Raw genomic sequence first — 23,837 nt, forward strand, 5'->3', positions numbered from 1 at the left:
GCTTTCTCTTTTTTTCTGATAACTTCATGAAAATTTTCAAACACACAGAAATGTTGAAGAAACTGAACAGTAAACCCTCCACTTTTCTCCGTTTCATAGCTGTGTAATTTATATTCTGAAAAAGTTTACACCTGTATCTGTTAAAATTATCATTTGGTCAAATTCAGCTTAAGGTCCAGCCTTCGAGATCTTTTTAAACTCTGACTTCAATTTGAAACCCATTAGTTCTTCTCTAAAAAGCACTGTCTTCAATCTTAAGTCACTTGTCCAACCAGGATCCTCACCTACGATAAAAGGCTGAATTCTAAGGAATCTCGAAGGTACCTCCTGACTCCAAAATCCTTCTAATACACCTCACGCAGCTGATGGTGATGTTATAGGTAGAGAACAGAAAGGTGAACAGGCTCTGCGATGTGTCACCAGACCCCCACCCGACCCCGGGCCTCAAAACAGCAGCACAGCACTGAACTTCAAGTCAGGAGAGCTGGGTTCACACTCCAGCTTTGCCACACAAGCTGTGACTGCAGGCAAATCACTTCATCACTTCGTATGTTTGCAAATGTTTCCTCTCCTATAAAGAGGAGTTGATAAAACCTAATTTATAGTTATTGTACAAAATAAAAATAACATGTGTAGACCAAGAAAGAGAACAAAAATCCCAACACACTCATTCCAGAAGTTTTTTCACCAGGGCTCAAAAGTCAGAAAAATGGTGCAACAATCCAAGATCAGGGATGGCAATTTCTTTCAGTGATTCAGAAACTCCACCCTCCCCAACCATCCACCCATGAAAAACACACCAATCAAGTTTCAGCAATAATGCCAAAAGGACCTTAAGAATTTATCTTAACTGTCATTATACTGCAACAAGAAGGCTCCTCCCTGAGCGGAGAACAGAGATTGTCCTGGAAACCACGAAGGAGCTCTGAGGCCATCCCTCACCAAGAAGCACCTTCAGTCCTGGCACAGTGAGGGACAGGAGCCCTTGGTGTTAACTACAGGGATGGTCCCTAATCCTCCCACCTGTAGACACACAAGGATCCTGATGGGTCACCACTTCTTCCTTTGAACTCCTCTATGCACCTCCTGTTCACCTCCAAGTAGAATCATTTGTCCCCTCTGTTACACTAAATGTATTGCTATTTAAAACTACTTAAATGGAATTGTGGGGACTTCCCTGGCGGTTCAGTGGTTAAGACTCTGGGATTCCACTGCAGGGGGCACGGGTTGATCCCTGATCATCAGGGAACTAAGATCCCACATGCTGGGTGGAGCAGCCAGAAAAAAAAAAAAAAAAAAAAAAAAAAAAAAGGAATTGTTATTTAATTGATAACTTTTAAATCCTCTGTGCTTATTTACAGTATCTGGAGACTGCCCCACCCACCATATCTGTTCAAATCTGTATCCCTCGGCAAATTACTTAACCTCTCTGAAATCTCAGTTTCCTCATATGTAAAATGGGCTGGTAATAATACTACCTTCCTTATAATGATTTTGGGAGGATTAAATGAAATAGTGAACCTAAAGTGCTTAGCAGGGTGGCCCACAGTAATGATGGCATAAATGTGAGCTATCGTAATCTATAACAACACACTGCATGCCCCAAGTATGACTAATGCCTTATTAAAATAAAAGCAGCAACTCAAATGACACTCTGTCAGAGAAACCCTTCATAAGGAATGACTAAAGATTATTTTTACTCACTAATTCATTAAATTATACACTGTGGCACATAGATGTCAACAAACAACACTTGCTTCTGGTTCTTTCCCACTGAAAATTACATATCAGGAAACACTGAAAATATATAGTAGGGAGTTCCCTGGAACGCTAATCAGGAGAGCTGGATTGTGGTCTCAGGCCTGGCATGCCTGCGTGACCCTGAGCAAGTCATGCTAACTCTGTGAGCCTTGTTTATAGGCGAGGAGGATGGATTAGGATCACTCAAAAATTCAAATATTCTATTTCACAATTTATACCTCAAGAACCAGGAATCAAAACTTTTTTAAAAAAGGAAATTGCTTATTAGCTACGATGTTTTTATGTTTTTGTTATATATTGATAATATCCCACTAAAATTCAAAAAAAGGTTTCAACCCAAGCAACCTAAATACATTTATCTCTTATTTCACAAACTCCATATTCAAAATGTAGGGATCATATTAAAATTTTAAATTAAGAAGAGACTAAAACACTGAGAAGGAATCACACTGTCAAGGGAAAATTGAAATTTAGCAAACTAAATTGGAGTATGGGGCTTCCCTGGTGGCGCAGTGGTTAAGAATCCACCTGCCAATGCAGGGCACACGGGTTTGAGCCCTGGTCCGGGAAGATCCCACATGCCTCGGAGCAACTAAGCCCATGCACCACAACTACTGAACTGCGTGCCACAACTACTGAAGCCCGCGTGCCTAGAGCCCATGCTCCACAACAAGAGAAGCCACCACAATGAGAAGGCTGTGCACCTCAACGAAGAGTAGCCCCCGCTCGCTGCAACTAGAGAAAGCCTGTGCATAGCAACAAAGACCCAACACAGCCAAAAATAAATAAATAAATTTAAATAAATAAATAAATAAATAGTTGCTACTAAATGGATCAAAACCAATAACCAATAGATAAAATCATGAGTTCTACAAAACCAAACAAAACGTTGAAAAGAAATTCAATGAGAAATGTTTTAATTAAATAAATCATAATGCAATAGACTTCTTATACTGAATTCCTCAACACATACATTTTTTTTTTAAACTTTCTTATTGTGAACTGCAACACACAACCAGAAAGTGCGTTTAAAGGTGTACATTTTAAAGACAGACTTGGAGTGGACTCCACTGAAAGAGGCAAGGCTTACCCAGACAAAAGCCTGAGCTTTGCCAGGTCAAAACACTGCACATGTGCAAGTGGGCGTGTATTCAAGGTGCAAGAGACAGAGACATGATGGAGAGGGGCCAGGGAGATGCCTTCGGGCATGTGATTCTGTGCTTAGCCTGAATATAAACACAAAAGTCCATTACTGCTCAAAATACTTCCATGCTTACTGACTAAGGAGCTTCTGGCAATTTTTAAAAGCTTATTTTTTATGTCCATTTTTAATTGAAGTATAGTTGCTGTACAACATTATTTAAGTTACAGATGTACAATAGTGATTCACAATTTTTAAAGGTTATACTCCATTTATACTTATAAGATATTGGCTATACTTCCCATGTTGTACAATATATCCTTGCAGCTTATTTTATACCTAACAGTTTGTACCTCTTACCCCGCTACCCCTATATTGCCCCTCCCCCATCCCTCTCCCCACTGCAAATCAGTGCTTTGTTCTCCATTACCTGTGTCTTTTAAATGTTTATTTTTTATTATAACATGATGCTTTCTCATTTTTAAGACGAATTTTACTTCATGCCTAAAATTAGGGTGTGATTATCAACTAATATGCACATTTAATATGGTGGTTCTACCTGCTCCCAAAAGCCAATGATGCAAACTCTGGCACTGAGCAAAGGCAGCCTTCAGAGGGACCTCTCCTCCACTTCCACCTCCAGACCCAAGTGTGCACTCCCCTCCAAATGCCCTTGTGGCCACAGAAGAAGGAAAAGGAAAAAGCAGTTCCTCTCCAACTTCCACCCCTTCCCCTCACAGCTACCTCCTCTCTGCCTGGCAACGCTGGGTGAAGGGAGCCTGGGGGCGAATCTACAGGAGAAAGTGCCCAAGTGGACACTGAAGTCGGCCAGAAGGAGGAGATGGCAAGCAGGGCCGACACAGCTCCAAGTGGAAAGACGGGGCAAAGTCAGACCTCACTAGAATGGGATAAAAAGTTGAGTAGGAGATGAAGGAAGAACGTTTCAAAAATTTGACTTTGTGAAGGGCACAGAGTCAGAGGGTAATGAGGAGGGAGAGACACTTTGCTGATGTTGCTATTGTGTAAATGCCAGAGCAAGCTGCCTGGGGGAGGGCGGTGCTGCCCAGCACCAGCACATTTGATTCGAAACCACCATACGTGCCTGGCAAGGAGGAAGAAACTGAGGCTACAGAAGTAAGGAGTTTGCCCAAAGTCTGAACTCTTTTCACTAAACCACAACTACTGATAGACAGGATACTAGAAAAAAAGAGTTAATTATCAGCAACAAAAATCCAAAAGTGCAATTCTATTTCCCTTTGTTTTGGCCACAGAAAAACCCACTCATACTAATTTATGATTTCTATTACTCTGCAAGATTTAACACAAGGAAATATTTAGAAACAACTAGAAACTCCCTGCATTTTTCAAACTTAGAACCATAAGTCTTCTCCTTCTTACTGCTTTGAAAAAAATAACAACAACAACAAAAAAAAACCCTAATCTTATACTAGGACCTCTTTAGACCCATTTCTGGAGATCTTTTTAATACAAGTCGCTAAAAGGCCGTTAAACTACTGCTGATACTTAACATTCCAGACAAGTGACAAGGCTGGAAAAGGACAGCCTAAAAGAATTTCTGGCTATAGTACACAAATGGTTTTTCCAGATTTAGTCCAAAACAAATTGGTTCCCAAAGTTCAAACTCCCAGAATGCAAGAAATTTTGAGTCTCCTCTCCCTCTTCAGCCATATTTACAAAAAGAAAATGTTTATTCATGACCCCTTCAAACCATGGCTTTATGCTCAGATTTCTGGCAGGCAGTCACAAAATTGCACAATACTGTATTCATAAAATTAACTGTCGGCCATATTTTTAATTAAAAATATCAATGCAATATATTTGTACATTTATAACAAACTGTGATCTGAAATACAAAATGAAACATTTTCTTTTGTTATTTTACTAATCATTCAAATGTAACAATGTAATAAACCCTTTAATAATAAGCTAAAAATTTTAGATTTGAGAAATGTTTTGCCAGTGGCACAAAGAAAGTCTTTCCAAACTAAACAAGTTAAAATAGATTAGAATTTGAATTCAATTTAATAAAAATAGAAATCTTTTTTCAATAAGCACTTCACTGATTAGATAACATGAAAAGCAATAAAAAATACTAAGGAGTACTTTTTTCTTGTATCTACTGAGTATAAAGTAGTGGTCTCAACAGTGGGTTATTCTGCCCTCTAGGGGACATTTGGCACTGTCAGTAGACATTTTTGGTTGTCACAACTGGGTGAGAAGCCAGGGATGCTGTTATATACCTAACAGTTTGTACCTCTTACCTACAATGCACATCCTATAATGCACAGGATATTCCTCGCAACAAAGAACTATAGGGCCCCAAAAATCAATAGTGTCAAGGCTGAAAAACTCTGGCATGAAAAGATTGGTTTAAACCAAGGAGGGAAGGGAGATGTTCATCTTTCTGCAGCAGACTATAAATACAGTCTCATCTGCACAGACATCGTGTTGAGCTGAGAAAGCCAACTCAACAGAATTGAATGAAAGAGCAGGGAATGTGTATGACATGGGGCCTATTACACCCTTGATTTCCATCCACATTTTCTGCGAAAGGACAGACAGCTCAAAGAAGGCTCTCTCTGATCTCCCAGAATGAAATGTAAGGAGAGTCACAGGGACTCACTGCTGACCTGCACCTCCTTCTGTGGTGTCCTAGCTAGCTGCCTGGCAGACCGACAATCCCAAATGGATGGTGAAAATCCACTATTCTCCAGTCCATCTGAAACCTCACTGGCAAGGGGGAAAGCAGGGAACTAAACCCCGAGGGCCCCCTGCATGCCACACAGCATTTCATTCAACCCTCCTTCACCTTGAGCGGTAAGGATGACCTCAGGGCAACTGTGAAAAGAATCACCTGAGCCTCCCACAGCTGGCCGATGCAAGGGGAGAGTTCTGAACAGGTCTGACTCCAGATGCCCCACGACGGCCCCACAGCAGGGTAGCTCCCTAGGCTGTCTTCCTCAATCTCAGCTGCGGCCTGCACAGTGAGACACTGAGCCATGGTAGAGACTCGTCTCGGCCCCTGAACGCAGGTCTTGGCTGACAGCATCACCTCGTCTCCGTGCCCACCACCCCTGCCAGCCCTGCTCCAGCTCCTTCTGTGTCAGGGAAGAATCACAGCCTGGCGACCTGAATCCCGCCCCCCACCACCACCTCTCCAGGCACCTGCCTACCTGCCTCAGGCCAAACGCCCCGCTCCCACCCTCTCCCCACCCCTTGTCTGACGCAGCCACGCTCTTTCCAACACCTACACTTCCACTCGGCCATCCCGCACCAAGAGCCCTTACGGTCTTCTCCCACGTCACGCCAAGACTCTGCTCCAGGCACTGCGACCACAGCACTCACCTCACTGTATTTCATCCCAGCAACATTTGAGACATACTTAAGACTAAAAAATATTCGCTCTTTACCTTAAATTCAAATGTAGGTGGGCGTCCTGTATCTTACCTGGCAACCCTAGGCCCTGCACACAGACCGGCCAACAGGGAGGAAAGGGCAGCGCCAGGAGAGGAGGGAGCAGAACACAAGGATGAGACACAAGGTGAACCGGGACGAGAACGATGGGCAGAAGCTACACAGAGAACCGCAAGAATATTAAGCCTGAACCGCGGACCTCGAGAGTCAGTCCTCCACAAAACGGCCCGATCCAGAACTCCAAAGTCACTCTCCAGGGCTCCCTCCAGCAGCCGGGGTCTAGAGCAGCACGTTTCTTTCATGAAACCAGACCCCTGTGCTGGGCCCTCTGCCGGCTTCGCGCAGCTCCCTCCCACGGGCGCGTTATTCCCCTAAGTCCGGTGTCCACTGGTTGAAAACCCCCTCCTCCTTCAAAGCAATCTTGGAGGACAAGCAGCTCAAGTCCCTCGAAGCCCAGCTCAGAGGACCTGGGTCACACGAAGCCCCGCCCCCAGACTGTCCCTCCAGCACCATCAACACGCCCTCAGGGCAGCCACGTGGAGGCTTCTCGGCCTCACCAGGACCGCAAGCCGCATAGAGGAGGCGAGGCAGGGCCAGTGCCAAAGGCATCATTTAAGGACTACACAGAGAAGGGGACCAAACACCTGACAGACAGACAAAATCGGAGCTACAATGTGAAGAGCCCAAGCCACTGCTGAAAGAACAAGTGTGTCAGAAGGAAATCCTGGAAGCGCTCTCGAGACACCTGTTACCCAGTTCACAGCCTGTCACACCACATCCTGCAACTGGGGATAGAACTTCTACTCACTTATCAGTGGCAGGATGAGGATGGAAGAGGAAAAGAGAGGAAAACCATGGCAAATACTTCCTTCTGAGTTCCAGATGTCATGGTGCACCCATCTCTGTGAAAATGCCGAGACTCACCATATAACTCAATTACACTGACTTTGCTGTTGCCAATTTAGGATCATGCTGTTTGTCTTTACTTCGTGAGTAATGTATTACAAAGTCCAAGCACCGAACTTAATTACGTGTCAGAATTTCAATACAATGCAACCAACAGGGTATCAAGAAAATAGAATGTGTAAAACAAATGTTTCTTCCTAATGCTTCATTCTAATTTTTAACAAGTAAAATTTCAGAACAATGTTACCTGATTTAGCAAACTCTGAGCTTCAGTAACAGGTTACTAGTAACATATTAAGAGTAATAGAGACTTCCCTGGTGGTTCACTGGAAGGTGGTCCAGTGGTCCACCTTCCAGTGCAGGGGATGCGGGTTGGATCCCTGGTCTGGGAACTAAGATCTCACATGCCAGCGGGCAACTAAGCCCGTGGACCGCAACTAGAGAACTTGCGCACCACAGCTAGAGAGCCTGCGTGATGCAAACTACAGAGCCCATGTGCTCTGGAACCTGCGCACCACAGCTAGAGAAGAGAAAACTCGCACACCCCAACTAGAGAGAAGCCCATGCGCAGCAACAAAAAGATCCCGCATGAGTCAACGAAGATCCAGCGTGCCTCAACTAAGACCCAACCCAGCCAAAATAAAATAATTTAAAATCTTAAAAAAAAAAAAAAAAAAAAGAATAATAATAGACTCTCATACAAACAGCAAAGCAGCTCACCCCAAACTCAGCAGATGGGGGTCTTCAGATTCTAATCCTTCAAAACTATTTCTTAGGTTTAAAACATTACCCCCCAAATTACCAAATCCTGTCTCTGAGAACATTGCTTACCTAATCTGATTTACTGCAAATGAGTAAGTTTAACTATTTCAGCTTTTAAAACAACCATCCTGGGCTTCCCTGGTGGCTCAGTGGTTAAGAATCCGCCTGCCAATGCAGGGGACATGGGTTCGAGCCCTGGCCCAGGAAGATCCCACTGGCCGTGGAGCAACTAAGCCCGTGCGCCACAACTACCGAGCCTGTGCTCTAGAGCCCGTGAGCCACAACTACTGAGCCCGCGTGCCACAACTATTGAAGCCCACGCGCCCCTACAGCCCATGCTCTGCAACGAGAAGCCACTGCAATGAGAAGCCCACGCACCGCAACGAAGAGCAGCCCCCACTTGCCGCAACTAGAGAAAGCCCATGCGAAGACCCAACAACGAAGACCCAACACAGCCATTAATTAATTAATTAATTGAAAAAGAAAAAAGACACAATGCAGGCAAAAATAATTGAAAACAAACAAACAAACAACCATCCCTTCTAAGGACTTCAAAACACAAACAGATTTTTATAAGAGAGAGAAGAGCAGCATTATTCTGCGCCATAACACTAAACACAGAGCATGGTGCCAGAAGGCAGATCTCCAACTAGCAGCCTGGGACACTGCGGCTGTGCACTCAGGAATTCACAGTCTAGTGGAAAGAACCCAGATTATTCCGGTAGAACCTGGGTTCAAGTGCCAGCTCCACCACTTACTAGTTATGTGGCTCTGGGCATGTTACTCACGTCCAAACTTCAGTCCTTGCACCTCTAGGTGGAGGCTAAGAGCTCCTACACAGGACTGCTACAGGAACCACACCAAACAGCATGCTGCTATCCTCCCTACACCACAGAGGTGAATTCCCTGTACCCTAACTTCTTACTTCTTCTTTCCACCTCCTCACACCACCAGCAGAAAAGAAGGGCTCTCTCCCCCCAGGACAATCCCCAGGGCTGCTCTGCTCCACTCCATCTTCCAGACAACTAAAAACTCCACAGTCCACTCCAGGTGTGTGCCACCCCCTCTGGGGCCTAACCACTGCTGCTGTCACCCCGTGGGGTCTAACTCAGAACGGGCTTCCTTTGCCTTCCTCACTCAGTGGGTCACTAACTTGGACTTGCCCTTCCTCTGTCCCTGGTGTCCAGCCCTCTCCTCACTCGCTCCCTCGCCCAGTGTGAGTCTCCCCACTGGCCTTTCATCACACCTCCTGACACACATCTCTCTCTGAACCTTTCTGCATGCTTTCAATCCCTTCTATCCTTCCATCTTTCTTGTTTTTGAATTGCTGCTTTTTAAAGATGAGATAAAGGTATTGTGGGTTTTTGTAAAAGATTCTTTATTACTTAAATTAGAAAATAACAGAAAAAACTCTGGGCCTGGCTTCCCAGGCCCTCTAATCAATCCTCTCTGCTTCCTGTTTCCCTACGACCGAGGACAGACAGCAAACTACAATCCATGGGCCAAATCCAGCTCATAGCTTGTTTCTGTACAGTCCACAAACTAAGAATATTTCTTGCATTTTTAAATGGTTGGGGAGAAAAAAAAATCAAGAGTATCTTGTGACATCAAAAACTATACAAAATTCAAGTTTTCAGATCCACTAAGAAAATTTTATTGAAACACAGGTACACTCATTCATTCATGTATTTCTATGGCTACTTCTGTGTTGATTAGTTGTAACAGAGACTATATGGCCTGCAAAGTCAAAAACACTTACTACCTGGCTCTTTACAGAAAAAGCCTGTCAGTCTCTCAGTCCCTACTGAGACTATAATGATATGCCTTCCCCTCCTCTCGGTTGACTTTGACTTTCTTCTTCTTTTCTTTTCTTTTTTTTTTTTGGCCATGCCATAGGGTCTTAACCACTGGAGCGCCAGGGAAGTCCCTTTGTTTTTTGGGGGGCTGACTTTCATATAGAACTATAGGTGACTAAATTCCCCACCTCAGGAATGTTTTCCCCTTTTCCAAATCCCAACCATTACCAGCAGCTTATGTGGAAGCAGGTAAGCAAAACATTCCTTGTTACTACACAGATTGAGGCCTTGGCGATGCTGTCCCCGTGTGTACAAGGGACAGCTGACGACCCCCTATTCATTTCCAATCTTTCACAGTGGGCTGGCAGGCTAGCAGCTAGGAAAGAGAGCATGCAGTATAGGGTACTGAAAGAAATGCTCAAGGAAGCCATGGGAATAATGTGTCTGTCCTGTACCACAATGTCATCATTTACGTGTTACCAGTATAGGTGAAAGTCAAAAAGATACCAACTCAAAACAGCAGAATTTCAAAAAGAAATCAGGAAGAAAAAGCTGATGAGGGGCAGAAGGGGATGAGGAGAAAACCGACAACTTAGAGACTCTCACAAACTGTGGTTAGTGGAAAACTGTGGAGACCCTAGCATTAAAGGGGCAGGCAGCCCTCCCCCAGAGGCCAAAGCAGCCTAAGAAGGAAGGTCCCTATGAAGCTGGAACCTCAGCTCATCGGGTGTCCTGACGCCCTCGAGCTGCCACGCTACATAACCCCAGGGATCACTACCTCCTTGCACACCATCTGGGAACAAATAAGAAATAAGAAACCTGGAATGCATCTCTGTGACTAGTCTCAGATAGGAAACCCTGACCTTTTGAAGGCAAAATGTTTTCACCTCAAATTTTTTTCAACTTTACCGAGATATAATTGATAAATAAAACTAACACATTTAAAATGTACATCATGGCGACTGATGTACACATATATTGTAAAAGGATTCCCACCACCTAGTTAATTAATACGTCACCTCACATATTTATCTTTTGTTCATGTGTGTGAAAAGCAGATTTTGGAAGGGTGCAGGTGCTGTCAAAGGTTAGAATCTGATCCTATTGTCCACAAGTTCCTGGCAAGAGGAAAGCTCTGAAAGACAGTCTCTGGAAGACTTGCTTCTGTAGCAGAAGAGGGAGTTTGGGCTTAAAGTGTCCCCACAGCACAGCAGGGCTCTTCCAAGGGTAACAATACAGTCCTGAGCTGAAATAAATCATCTGATTTACACTGTCTGGATCCAGGAAGACAGGAGTCCCAGGTAGACTGTCCTCCTCAGAGGAACCTGGTAGGGTACTGTGTGCAGTTCTAGAACCACACTGTGAGGAGAAAATCTAATAACCAGCCTGTCTCCAGTCCAGAGAGCTCTGAAAACAACTCAAGTAAGTAAGACTTTCAACTCGATAAGTGAAAATAGTCGTTTTCAAACTTCAAAAGGTCCAGAAGGCAGGAATAGGACTAGAGAGTGAAAGTTATCAAGCGACAGATTCCGAGGCAACTAGTAATCAGCGATGTCCCTATACCAACCGAGTGGCCTTAAAACTGGTTGGGTCCTCCCCTCGCCGAAGGCACTCAAGCGGGGCCGGGAGGACTGCTTGTCATCAGACACCAGCTGAATGTTCGGCTCCTGCACTAACTTCAGGTAGCTAGATACTCGGACAGTCAAAACGCTTCAGCTCTCAGGGCTCCAGGTAACAGTGGTGTAACGTCAACTGTTTTAAAGAGCATCACATTGAACTTACACGGGGGAACTTGCTGGGCTCACTTTCTCACTTGCCTGTTTCCTGAGGGAGTCTCTTTCTCAGTGCAGCCACCAGCCACCCCCATCACCTGAAATGTCCCAAGCTCGCTTCTGACGCAGCATGGCACATATATCTAAGCTCCAGGCTCCTGACAATTAAAAAAAAAAAAAGTATGTAGACAAAAGACAAAGAAACCAGTAACTGCTATGCAAAAATTAATCAGCTGTTTGAGAGATAACAGGTCTTTTTCCTCTTGACCTCACTACGCTCTGAAGCTTTACCTGTAAAGATGTTCAGAGACTGAGAACCCTTCACAGAAGTCACTCTCTGGCATCAATACAGACCCTGCTGCTGCTGACCACCCTCTCCCCACCTGCAGGACTTCCTGGCCGGACAAGGTGCAGCACCTATGCAATCACATGCGACGAGGAATGAAACAGCATAGGAACCTTGGGTGGTTATCCCTGAGGATAATGAACCTTGGGTGAGAAAGTAAACACTGCGTTAGCGTTTCAGCAGAGACTCTCATACTTGCATAATAAATCCCCCCCTTAGCCTACCATCACAGGATATATTCTTCAATTTTTATTTCCCGCTTAAAAAAATCACTACAGAAATAGTATTGGAAAAAATTATAAATTCCAAATTCATACTTCACTGTCACTTTATTTAAAATAATGTGTATACTGCATATGTGAGAAAAACGAACCAATCAAACAAAATCATCATTAACTACTATCAAGTGACCATCCCATATTTAAAACTTGCCTCTGGGGGCTTCCCTTGTGGCGCAGCGGTTGAGAGTCCGCCTGCCGATGCAGGGGACACAGGTTCGTGCCCTGGTCCGGGAAGATCCCACATGCCGCGGAGCAGCTGGGCCCGTGAGCCAAGGCCGCTGAGCCTGCGCGTCCGGAGCCTGTGCTCCGCAACAGGAGAGGCCCGCGTACCGCAAAAAACAAACAAACAAAAAATGCAATAAAATATTTGGGGCTTCCCTGGTGGCGCAGTGGTTGAGAATCCGCCTGCCGATGCAGGGGACACGGGTTCTGTGCCCCGGTCCGGGAAGATCCCACATGCCGCGGAGCGGCTGGGCCCGTGAGCCATGGCCGCTGAGCCTGCGCGTCCTGAGCCTGTGCTCCGCAACGGGAGAGGCCACAACAGCGAGAGGCCCGCATACCGCAAAAAAAAAAAAAAAAAAAAAAAAAATTAAAACAAAACAAAACAAAAACTTGCCTCTGAGTGGCTTAAGGAAGAAGAGGCATGAAATTAGGAAGAGAAGAGAGGGGGCCCAGCCAAGCGCTCAGGCAAGAAAGGGTGTAGAAGGAGGAGGCAAAGAAGAGGACCTCAGTAAGACCAGGCAGGCATCAAGGTCAGTCCCCCAGCCATCGTCCTATGACACTCCCACAGGCTTTGTCACTAGTTGCCCCTTCAATTCTTGGGCAGTTTTTCATACGTGAGGCCAAATGTCAGTGCAACTATAACTACCATTTACTAGGGAACCTGCCAAAGCAGCACAAAATAAATCCAGCCCTCTTTCCATGTGAGAGCTCTTCAAATATTTCAATTATAAGAGAAACAATGCCCTACATAGTCTTCTATTCTCCAGGCTAAATGGCACTGTCGTTCCTTCAACCATATGGCAAATGCATTCCAGTTGAAAGGCAGCATATTACAGTGAAAAGAACATAGGACTTTAAGTCAGAAAACTGGGCTCAAGTCCAAGCTTGGCCCCTGGTTAACTCTGTATTCTTAACCTCGTGTCCTCATTTATAAAATTAAGGAAAATAACTACCTTAAGCTGTATAGTGAGAGGACCGTATTTAATGAAAGGTACACATGAAATGTATGCTTTTTCAGCCATGCTGCCATGGATGCTCATTAGATTCCACAGTACTAATAACCTAAACCTCATAAACCTTATGAATTAAATTAGTTTTATAAATAAAGTTTTGGAACCCAACCCAACTAAGCACATGTGTGGTGGGGGAGGACAGCGAGAAGCAAAGGCAGGAGAGGAGGTAACTAAGATCCCTGTACTGCTAGACAGTATGCTGGTTGGCATTTATGTTCTACACTAGACCTTCAGAAATATTACTTTAACATAAACTTGCAGGTTGTGTTTTGGTCTAAATTTTTATAAACGAACATTAGTAACTGAATTGCCCAAAAAAATTTTCTGCAAAATAATGCTTTATTCATTAGAGTGACATTCTGATTATTAATAGATGACTAGCATTCCATCATGATGGAGCTGGTCTGGATGAACAAGACTTTGACCTGGATGGTAACACAAAGGGTGAATAACTGTGTGTCTAAAATGTGCATTTCTGGGCTCCCCTGGTGGCGTAGTGGTTGAGAGTCCGCCTGCCGATGCAGGGGACACGGGTTCGTGCCCTGGTCAGGGAGGATCCCACATGCCGCGGAACGGCTGGGCCTGTGAGCCATGGCCACTGAGCCTGCGCGTCTGGAGCCTGTGCTCCGCAATGGGAGAGGCCACAACAGTGAGAGGCCCGCGTACAGCAAAAAAATAAAATAAAATAAAATAAAATAAAATGTGCATCTCTAACTTCACTTCAAAGTCAAATATAAAAAACAAAATCAGAACCGAAATGCTTATTTTAACTGCATTACCACTAGGGCCAACATAGAAGGGTTAGTGCAGGCCAAACTAGGCTGCATATCAATATAAATCTGCCCTTATTGGGAGGGAATTCCCTCCAGGCCTAACCACTCTAGAGGACCCAGATTATTTTCCCTAAGCATCACCATGAATAATTTAAAGTAGGCTTTACTGGAGGGACAATCTCAATAATTCATAGAGCAATATAACAAACACAGAAAAGTTCAGGAAGAAAACAAGAGTCTTGACTGGGCCCAGATGTTCTGCCATGTCCCCCAAAAGTACTCTCAACTGCATCCATCAGAAACCTCCAGCACACATATCTCACCTGGTTTTCAGGGAATGATGTCTATTACTTGTCAACAGAATAAGAGGATTTGGATACAATTTATAAATGTGCAAACTTTGCTACCAAGGACTCATGTGGATCTCCTAGAACTCCATATCCACATTAACCAATTGGGGCGTTTTTTTTTTTTTTTTTTTTCCTTTTTTTTATTTTATGAAAATGTTTCTACTTTCTCCTGCAAGATTATTAATACTAATACTGACTTAAAGTAACTTGTAACAACATTTAGGGCAATCTAGCCTTTGGTACTTCATATACACTACTCAGAAAGCCCCCACAGACTCAAACTGCAATGGTAAAACCCTAGGCTATGCTACTTGTTTATTTCCTGACTTTCCACCCCTGCCCCTATTAGAAAGTAAACTCTAAGAGTGCAAGGTGTTTTGTTTGTTTTGTTCATGCTGTTGCCTCAGAGCCTAGAACAGTGCCTGATCCATAATAGCCTTTTATTATCTGCTGAATTGAGTGAATAAACGGTATATTTACACTATGGAATATTACTATGAAGCCATTAATCACAATGAGTCAGAATGATACCAGCTGATTTAATGGACTTTCCAGAAGTATTAAGTGAGGAAAACAAAAAGAAGAAGTGCCAAAAATATCCCATGTTTTAAAAAGTATGCCCTGAAAACCCATACATTGATCAGGAAGTGGAGAACTCAGAACTTGACACGCTGCCAGAGGGACTGTAAAATGGAGCAGCTTTGAAAAACAGTTGGTGGTTCCTCAAAAAGTTTAACATTGCTACCATATGACCCAGTGATTCCACTTCTACTTATACACCTAAGAGAACAGAAAACATCTGTCCACACAAAAATTTGTACATGAATGTTCCCAGCAGCATTATTCATAATATCCAAAAGTGGAATAAACCAGGGACTTCCCTGGTGGTCCAGTGGTTAAAGACGCTGCACTTCCAATGCAGGGGTTGCGGGTTCAGTCCCTGGTCGCGGAACTAAAATCCCACATGCTGTGTGGCCAAAAAATAAAAAATAAAAAAAAAGAAAGAAAAGAGAAGTGGAATAAACTAAATGTCCATCAACTAATGAATAGATAACGAAGTATGGATATTATTTAGCCATAAAAGGAATGAAGTACTAATGAATGCTACAACATGGATAACCCTTGGAAACATGCTAAATGAAAGAAACCACACAAAAGGCCACATATTGTCTGATTCCATTTATATCCAGAACAGACAAGTCCAGAGAAAGTAGATTAGTGATTGCCACGGGCTTGGGGGAGTGGAGAATGGGGAGTGACTGTTGCTGGGTACAAGGTTTCTTCCTGAGGTGATGAAAATGCTCTGAAATTAGAGAGTGGTGCTCAATGCACAACTCTGTGAATGTACTAAAAACCACTGAGGTGTGCAATTCAAAAAGCATGGCAATCTAAATGTCGATCAACACAGGAATGGATAAAGAAGATGTGGTACATATATACAATGGAATATTACTCAGCCATAAAAAAGAACAAAATCATTCCATTTGCAGCAACATGGATGGACCTAGAGACTGTCATACTGAGTGAAGTTAAGTCAGACAGAGAAAGACAAATATTATATGATATCGCTTATATGTGGAATCTAAAAAAAGGGAACAAAATGAACTTATCTACAAAACGGAAATAGAGTTACAGATGTAGAAAACAAACTTATGGTTACCAGGGGGTCGGGGGGAGAGATAAACTGGAAGATTGGGATTGACGTATACACACTACTATGTATAAAACATTGATAGATAACTAATAAGGACCTACTGTATAGCACAGGGAATTCTACTCAGTACTCTGTAATAGCCTATGTGGGAGGGGAATCTGAAAAGGAGTGGGTATATGTGTATGTATAGCTGATTCACTTTGCCGTACACCTGAAACTAACACAACATTGTAAATCAACTGTACTCTAGGGACTTCCCTGGTGGTCCACTGGTTAAGAATCCGTCTTCCAATGCAGGGGACACAGGTTCCATCCCTGGTTGGGGAACTAAGATCCCACATGCCTCAAGGCAACTGAGCCTGCACACCACAACTACTGAGCCCACGCGCCACAACTAGAGAGAAGCCCATGCACCACAACTAGAGAGAAGCCCGCACGCCACAACTAAAGATCCCACGTGCCACAACTAAGACTGGATGCAGCCAAAAATAAATTAATTAAATTAAAAAAAAACTATACGCCAATAAAAATTTAAATAAACAAAAAAATAAATTTGACTAATTTAAGTTGGAAAAAAACAAAAAGGATGAACTTTATCGTATATGAATTATACCTCAATAAAGCTGTTATTTTTAAAAACCATACATGTTTGCAAATGAATACATGAATGAATATATGCATACACGATTCTTGTATTCAAATGAATACATGAACGATGAAGAGTGGTATGAAAGGTTGACATTCCTGGTGGTGGAGTTCAGGGGAGGGGAGAGTGGGGTGGGGAGAGGAGACAAGTGTTGAAGCAAGAGGGAAGAGATAAACAAAAAAAGACTAAAAAATCCAAGGCTGGTGGCCTTGAGTGGCGGGGGCCGGGCAAAGTTGAAAAAGTACGCAATGAGGTAAGCTTGATGAATAAAAATGAGGGGGACTTCCCTGGCGGTCCAGTGGTTAGGACTCAGCGCTTTCACTGCAGAGGGCCCAGGGTTCAATCCCTGGCCAGGGAACTAAGATCCTGCAAGCCTTGCAGCTCGGCCAAAGAAAAAAAAAAGAAGAAAAATGAGGGAACTGGGGTTGAAAAATCCAGCAGGTAATTTGTAACGAGGCAGAGAAAGCACACCTGAGTAAGTGTAATGATGTGACGGAATTTGCAGAAATGCAGAGGCCAGAAAGGGAAAAGAACAAGAACACAGGACAGAAGATTTAAGACTGACCCTAACCAGGGACTTCCCTGGCGGTCCAGTGGTTAGGACTCAGTGCTTTCACTGCTGGAGCCTGGGTTCAATCCCTGGTCAGGGAACTAAGGTCCAGCAAGCCACCAGGCCAGGGCTAGGGGTGTTGGGGTGGGAGGCTGGGGGAGACTGACCCAAACCCACCAAGGTTTAAATTGTGCAAGAAGACTCAATAGCTCCTGCTCAAGAACTCTTGGGCCTGGTGGGGTAGAACAAACTATGACCAGGAGACGCTTCCAGGGAAAGAAGGGAGTGGCACTAAGGACACTGGCGTCTCCTACATGGGAGGACGGGGGCATCTCTCCGAAGAAAGTGTCCAGTTTTGACTGTTCTGGAAAAAAGCAGCCCCAACAAACTGCTTCAGGACTTCCCGGGGACGAGGTGCCCCTGGAAAATGGCTGAGTTGGGACTTTCCCCAAGAACATGAGAAGTGAGAGAGGAAGAAAGGGACAACTTTCATTTTTAACAAGTATTGCTTGACAAATCCTAACACTGCCGTCAGTTTCTTTGCCTCCTTCCCAAGCTTAATCAGGGTTTTTTTTTTTTTTTTTTTCTTTTGTACAAACTCAGTTCTTTTGAAAAGAAGTGTATAATATGGGGCTTTTTTTTTTTTTCAAGAGACAAAGTATTTTTCCCCTTTAACATTTCTGTTTTCCCTGGGCTATATGCACAAGAGACGAACTTGAAATTTAATATCTTCATCTCTTAAAACTTTACCATCCAAAAACAACAACAACAACAACAAAAACCACCACCACCAAGATGGAAGGTATACAAGGGGAAAAAGGGAAACAACATGAAACAAATGCACATTCCTTCCAGAGTCTGGAACAAAGGTGATATAATAGACATCACAGACAGTCTCCTCCATCAAGAAATTAGATTTTAATTAGACACTAAGACACAATTAAATGGAGTTTGCACGTTGGTGTGCATGGCTGGGAGGTGTCTCAGGGATGGCCAGGCCAAGTGGACCTGGAGTGAAAAGCTCCTCAGGGGCAGGGACTAAGTGACCCACTTCCTCAGGACCCATGCCTGACAAACTACTCACCCAGCAGATGCAACGACACGCACCCTGCTCTGCACTGCGCTGTCCCAGCTGGTGGAGAAGAGCAGACAAAACCAGGGAGCCAAATCCTAACAGGACAGGGTGCTGGACAAGCCTGCAGGAGACAGGATAAGGGATGCCTTTCAGGCCAGGTCCTATCTGAGCTGAGTTTTCAAGGATGAAGTGAGAGAAGAGCTTTCCAGCAGAGGAGACTGGAGAGAGCTCCAAGGACCAAGAGCTGAACGAAGCACCTAAAAGGAAGTGGGGGCAGGACAAAAGTGGCGGCCAGAGCCCAGTGACACCAAGCTAAGGATCGGTAGATCTGATTGTAAAGATAGTGGGAGCCATTGAAGGATTTTAAATTGTGCAGAGAGCAGGGCAGTAACTGTGAACAGATTAACATTTTAGAAAGAAAGGCAGGGGCAAACCTCAGGATTTAACCAAAAAATAAAGACAGGAACTACAATGAAGATGTGCAAAAAGGTCAGGAAAAACACTTAACAGATCTGCATTCTCTTCTTCTGGACAAATGTCCTTTACAGAGTTTCCATGTTATCCTTTGAAAATGGAGAACTCAGGTGGGTGAGAGCAGTCAGTCCTCCCAATGTGAACATGAGTATTTGAAGAATTACAGATTGCATTATTAATTTTGAGACACTTTTAAAATGTATGCTTGATACACATTATATATTGTAGTTTTGTAAGTACAAAAGAAAATTTACAATAACTCTAAATCTAAATCTAGTAAGATTTTTTAAATCTTTAAAAATTTTTAAGATTTCACAGATACAATGGTCATCTGTTACATTCACTTTGGAACTGGACAGGGTGCTGGACAGCCACTTCTCCCCTCAGCATATCGGAAATATAATCTGTAAGCCTAATTTCTTGATGGTCATGGTGTTCCATAGCAAAAGACTGGGGTCACAATACTAAAAGGTTTCAGAGCTGACAGAGAATCCCCACAGGGGTTCTTTACCTCGGCAGCCAGTCTATTCAATACTAACAATTCCAACCACCAGGAGGAATCTCCCTGCCTAGGCTTATACACACACAAAAATATCCTGACATTTTATATCTGGTAGGAAAGGATGATCAGAATTATCTTTAATACTAAGCAAATTCAACAGAGCCTTCTTAGTTGCCTGTGGATTGGGACAAATGACCACAAAGTAACTCATATTTACTCTTAAAAAGTAATCTATATTTTAATCTTCTCAGTAGCAAAAGCCCCAGGAACTTTTTCACTAAACTCCCTTACAACAACAGAAAAACAATAGATTCTACGTTCCCTTTATTTCTAAAAATACCTTATTATGATAAGAAAAACAACCTGTAGTTGCCATTTATTACAATCTCATTTACCACCATTTACTATCACTTGTTATCATTTATTACTATCATTTATTATGTCATAGAAGATGCTTTAATTTTAATATCAAGAAAATGACATTTTTTAGAAAGGGAAGTCCTAGTTGAATAAATTTAGTTTTATGAAAAACTCCCTACATTGTCCTCGTTTTTCTTAATACACTGAAGCCCACTCAACAGTTCATTTCAGGGGCCTGACCAAGAGTCTCCGAGACTGGTTCTCACCATCTTTACAACACCACCTGGTCTTTGACGAGGGACCACAATGTCATGGAACTGGTGAGAAGGCCCAGTTCTACCCCTGGCTGAAGAGGACTAAGTAGGCAAAGATCCATTAAACATTAAAATTGGCAACTCAAGCTCCTTTCCATCTCCACCCCCAAACCCCACACTTTACAGATAGGGAAATGAAGCCCAAAAAGGAAAACCGACTTGCCCAAAGCCATAAAGCCAAGAGAATTTAACTCACCTACTGACACCCTGCCACTGTTCCTCTACTGAGGTGGAGAGTTTGCGTAATGACTATGGACAAGTTAGCCATGTGATTTAAATATGTATATGGTTATACAGCAAGTCTTAATGTATTATGAAAAACCATCCCTAATAATAATTTTGAACCAAAGCAATACTATCACCTGAGTCATCTAAAATATAAGATGTACTTTATGGAGTCAGTTATAAAGAGAACCTCTGCTTCAGAGAAATCCCGTCTCAAGAGGACACACTGCAGATACACAACCCCAAAAGTTCAAGTTTAAAACAGAAATTTTGATACAAACCTCACCTTAACCAAAACTGCTATAATCACTTCCCACTCACTATGATGCTGAACTGCACACTTAGATATTTGGACTGTTGCCAAGGTGCAGAGTGATAAAGCTTTTCTATGGCACAATATTCACTTTCTTTTCTTTTTTTAAAAAATTTATTTATTTAATTTATTTATTTTTAGCTGTGTTGGGTCTTCGTTGCTGCGCGTGGGCTTTCTTTAGTTGTGGTGCGCGGGCTTCTCACTGCGGCGGCTTCTCTTGTTGCAGAGCACGGGATCTAGGTGCACCGGCTTCAGGAGCTGTGGCTCGCGGGCTCTAGAGCACAGGCTTAGTAGTTGTGGCACACGGGCTTAGTTGCTCTGCGGCATGTGGGATCTTCCCGGACCAGAGCTCGAACCCATGTCCCCTGCATTGGCAGGCAGATTCTTAACCACCGCGCCACCAGGGAACCCCTCACTTTCTTACTGAAAATGAATGTCAAGAAAATCCCTACATACGTAGAGTATGCACAGGCAATTAAAAAGCATTCTCCAGCTATCTCAAGATGCTTGGAGTACACTCATTCAAAGGAGAAAAGGAGACATCTTTCAAGAGAAAAGAATTACTGGATCAGCTATCTCTTTATAGAAAAAAATCTTACCTAGGTCAATACCCTACTTCTCCTTACCCTTCTGCATCGATGTGTCTATTTGATAACCTACCCATATTATAGTGATGTCTGCTGGTATCTACCAAGCCCCAGGCTCTGATTTCATCTCAAGATGCAGCCCCCGGGGTGACAGCAAACATTTTTTAGTCTCTTGCATCTGTTGCAAACTTACAAAACATTATCAATGGCTGAAGATGATTTTTTTTTTAATACAACACAGACATTTCCCCCTGTGATCAATACAGAACGACGAATTTATGGGAATTTTCCCTGGGAATTTTCCTTGCCGGCGAATTACCAAGGACATTAACAAATCAAGATTCTCTGCGCTTGAATGATCACAGGAGTTACTTGGTTTTGTAAATGGGCCGAAACTGAGTGGAAACTGATTTCTTTTCCAGTCATCTCCAGGGGAGCTGCCCAGAAACGAACTCTGATGTCTTAAACGTAACCACTGAAGCCATACAATGACCACACTGCGGGAAAGGCAGAATTTCCTCGGCAGAACACAAGATTATTCACATCCAACCTGATGCAATTAACCAGGTCTGGAGAAAAAAGGATACTCCTACTGCTCCGGGCTGACCCCGCCGGCGCAGCTGGGCGCGGGCGGGGGCGCGGCCCGGCGGAAGCAGAGCCCGCAGGAGGCCCGGGTCGGCCGCCCGCCCTGTCCTCGGGCCCGGGGATGGAGGCTGGGGACTTAAGGACTGGGGGCCAGGGGATATGGGGCGGCGGCCCCAGCCTCTCCTGGGGCGCGAGGAGAGGAGACCGGTGGGCGCGGCCGCAGAACCAGCCGGGCCCCAAGCAGCCGGGACGCCCGCCGGCCAGGGTCGCGGCTTGGGCTGCCCGGGGGCCCGCGAGGGGATGGCGCAGGCGCGCGCCGGGCGGGGGGCCCGGGAGGGGACGGCGCAGGCGCGGGCCGCCGGGGTCTGCGGGGCCGCCGGGGCCTGGCCGCGCGGGCGGCGCTGAGGAGAGGGACGCTCCCGTCGCGCATACTCAGGGAACCCGGCCCCGGCTCTTACCGCGCGGCGCCGCCTCGCTTGCTCGCTGGCTCCGGGCTGGGGCCGGGCGGCGAGCTCGCCCGGTGGCGCGGCCCGAATCCGTTGAGTCCGGCCTCAGGGTAGCAGCCAACCCCGCGGCGCCGTTCGCTCGGCCCGCCCAGCCTCCCTCGCGGCCCACGCCCCCAGCCCGCCCCTTGTCCGTCCCACACGGCCGCCGAAGACTGCGCAGGCGCGGCGCCGGCCCCGCCCACATCCGCCGCCGCGCAGGCGTCTGCAGAACAGCCCATTCGGCTCGCGTCCCTCCCGGCTCTGGATCGCGCAGGCGCCGTACCATCCGGCCGGCCACAGAAAGGCCTCAGGCAGGCAGTGCGCATGCGTCAGGCTTCCTGCTCGAGGTCTGGCTGGCGGATCCTCCTGGAGGATGCACTAGGCACTGCCGAGTGATGTGTTAACGCTCCATCATCCCAAAGGCTCGGCTTAGCCCAGAGGTCCACCATTCAGGGACGTATCTATAGCGTGCCAAGGACGGCGCTGGGCTTGAGCTGGACAGTGGTGGGAAAACACAGAAGCCCTGCCCTCCCGGTACTCCCCGGAGATTTGGGGGGAGATGAGATGCAGGTTTTTAAAAAAAGCACAACTTTTAAAAAAAATTAATTAATTAATTAATTTTTGTCTGCATTTGGTCTTCGTTGCCCCGTGCGGGCTTTCTCTAGTTGTGGCGAGTGGGGGCTACTCTTCATTGCAGTGCGTGGGCTTCTCATTGCGGTGGCTTCTCTTGTGGAGCACGGGCTCTAGGTGCGCGAGCTTTAGTAGTTGCGGCACGTGGGCTCAGTAGTTGTGGCTCGCGGGCTCTAGAGTACAGGCTCAGTAGTTGTAGCGCACAGGCTTAGTTGCTCCGTGGCACGTGGGACCTTCCTGGACCAGGGCTAGAACCCGTGTCCCCTGCATTGGCAGGCGGATTCTTAACCACTGCGCCACGAGCGAAGCGCCAACATTTCTTTATTGGTCCTAAGTCTAGACAGAATTTCTTTTTCTTCCTGTGTCATTTTTACTGAGTTATATTTTTGCAGGAAAGTGTCTTTTGTTAATGTTTTCCAGATCATTGGCATAACGTTCATGTAATTCTCTGATGGTTTTTGTTATAATCATTGTTTCTTTTTGTTTCTGAATAAATTTCTAATATATTTACATATTTCAAAATTCAGAAAGCACCTTCTCAACCCCGTCTCCATTGCTGTAATTCCTCTTCCCAGCTGCAACTAAATGTATTCAGTTTCTTGATAAAAATATTTTTTGAATATAAACAAATATCCAAAATAAGCAGATTGGTTCTTTAGCTTCCTTTTTTTTTTTAACACAAATGGTAGTCTACTATACATAATGATCTGTACCTTTCTTTTTAAAACCGGAATAGCCATGATGGTTTAATAGTCTGGAGATAATCAATCATTCAACATTTGTGTAGGACTTAGGTCATGGTCCTCATCACCAGACAGCCTGGGTTTGAATCCTGGCTTCATCACTTACTAACCATTTGTCTTTGCATTTCAGTTTCTT

At 44.7% G+C, this 23,837-nt stretch overlaps 1 protein-coding gene across 6 annotated transcripts in view; it reads right to left on the reverse strand.

The window, feature by feature from the left end:
- SPECC1L (sperm antigen with calponin homology and coiled-coil domains 1 like) overlaps positions 1 to 22,383 on the reverse strand; it is a 144,917-nt gene extending 122,534 nt beyond the window's left edge. For 2 of the 6 annotated variants that reach the window (XM_028480481.2, XM_028480483.2), the window contains exons 1-2: positions 22,302 to 22,355; positions 11,619 to 11,731 (exon numbers count right to left, since the gene is read on the reverse strand). In XM_028480481.2, the coding sequence (XP_028336282.1) occupies positions 11,619 to 11,668 (50 nt within the window). In that variant the 5' untranslated portion in view covers positions 11,669 to 11,731; positions 22,302 to 22,355. Of the gene's footprint in view, positions 1 to 11,618; positions 11,732 to 18,492; positions 18,512 to 22,301 lie in introns of those variants that run through there. The other 4 variants (XM_028480482.2, XM_028480485.2, XM_024120510.3 and 1 more) reach the window with 4 other exon arrangements.
- Between the last annotated feature and the right edge of the window lie 1,454 nt (positions 22,384 to 23,837).

The sequence above is a fragment of the Physeter macrocephalus genome, chromosome 19 (assembly GCF_002837175.3).
Source record: "Physeter macrocephalus isolate SW-GA chromosome 19, ASM283717v5, whole genome shotgun sequence".
NCBI lineage: Eukaryota > Metazoa > Chordata > Mammalia > Artiodactyla > Physeteridae > Physeter > Physeter macrocephalus.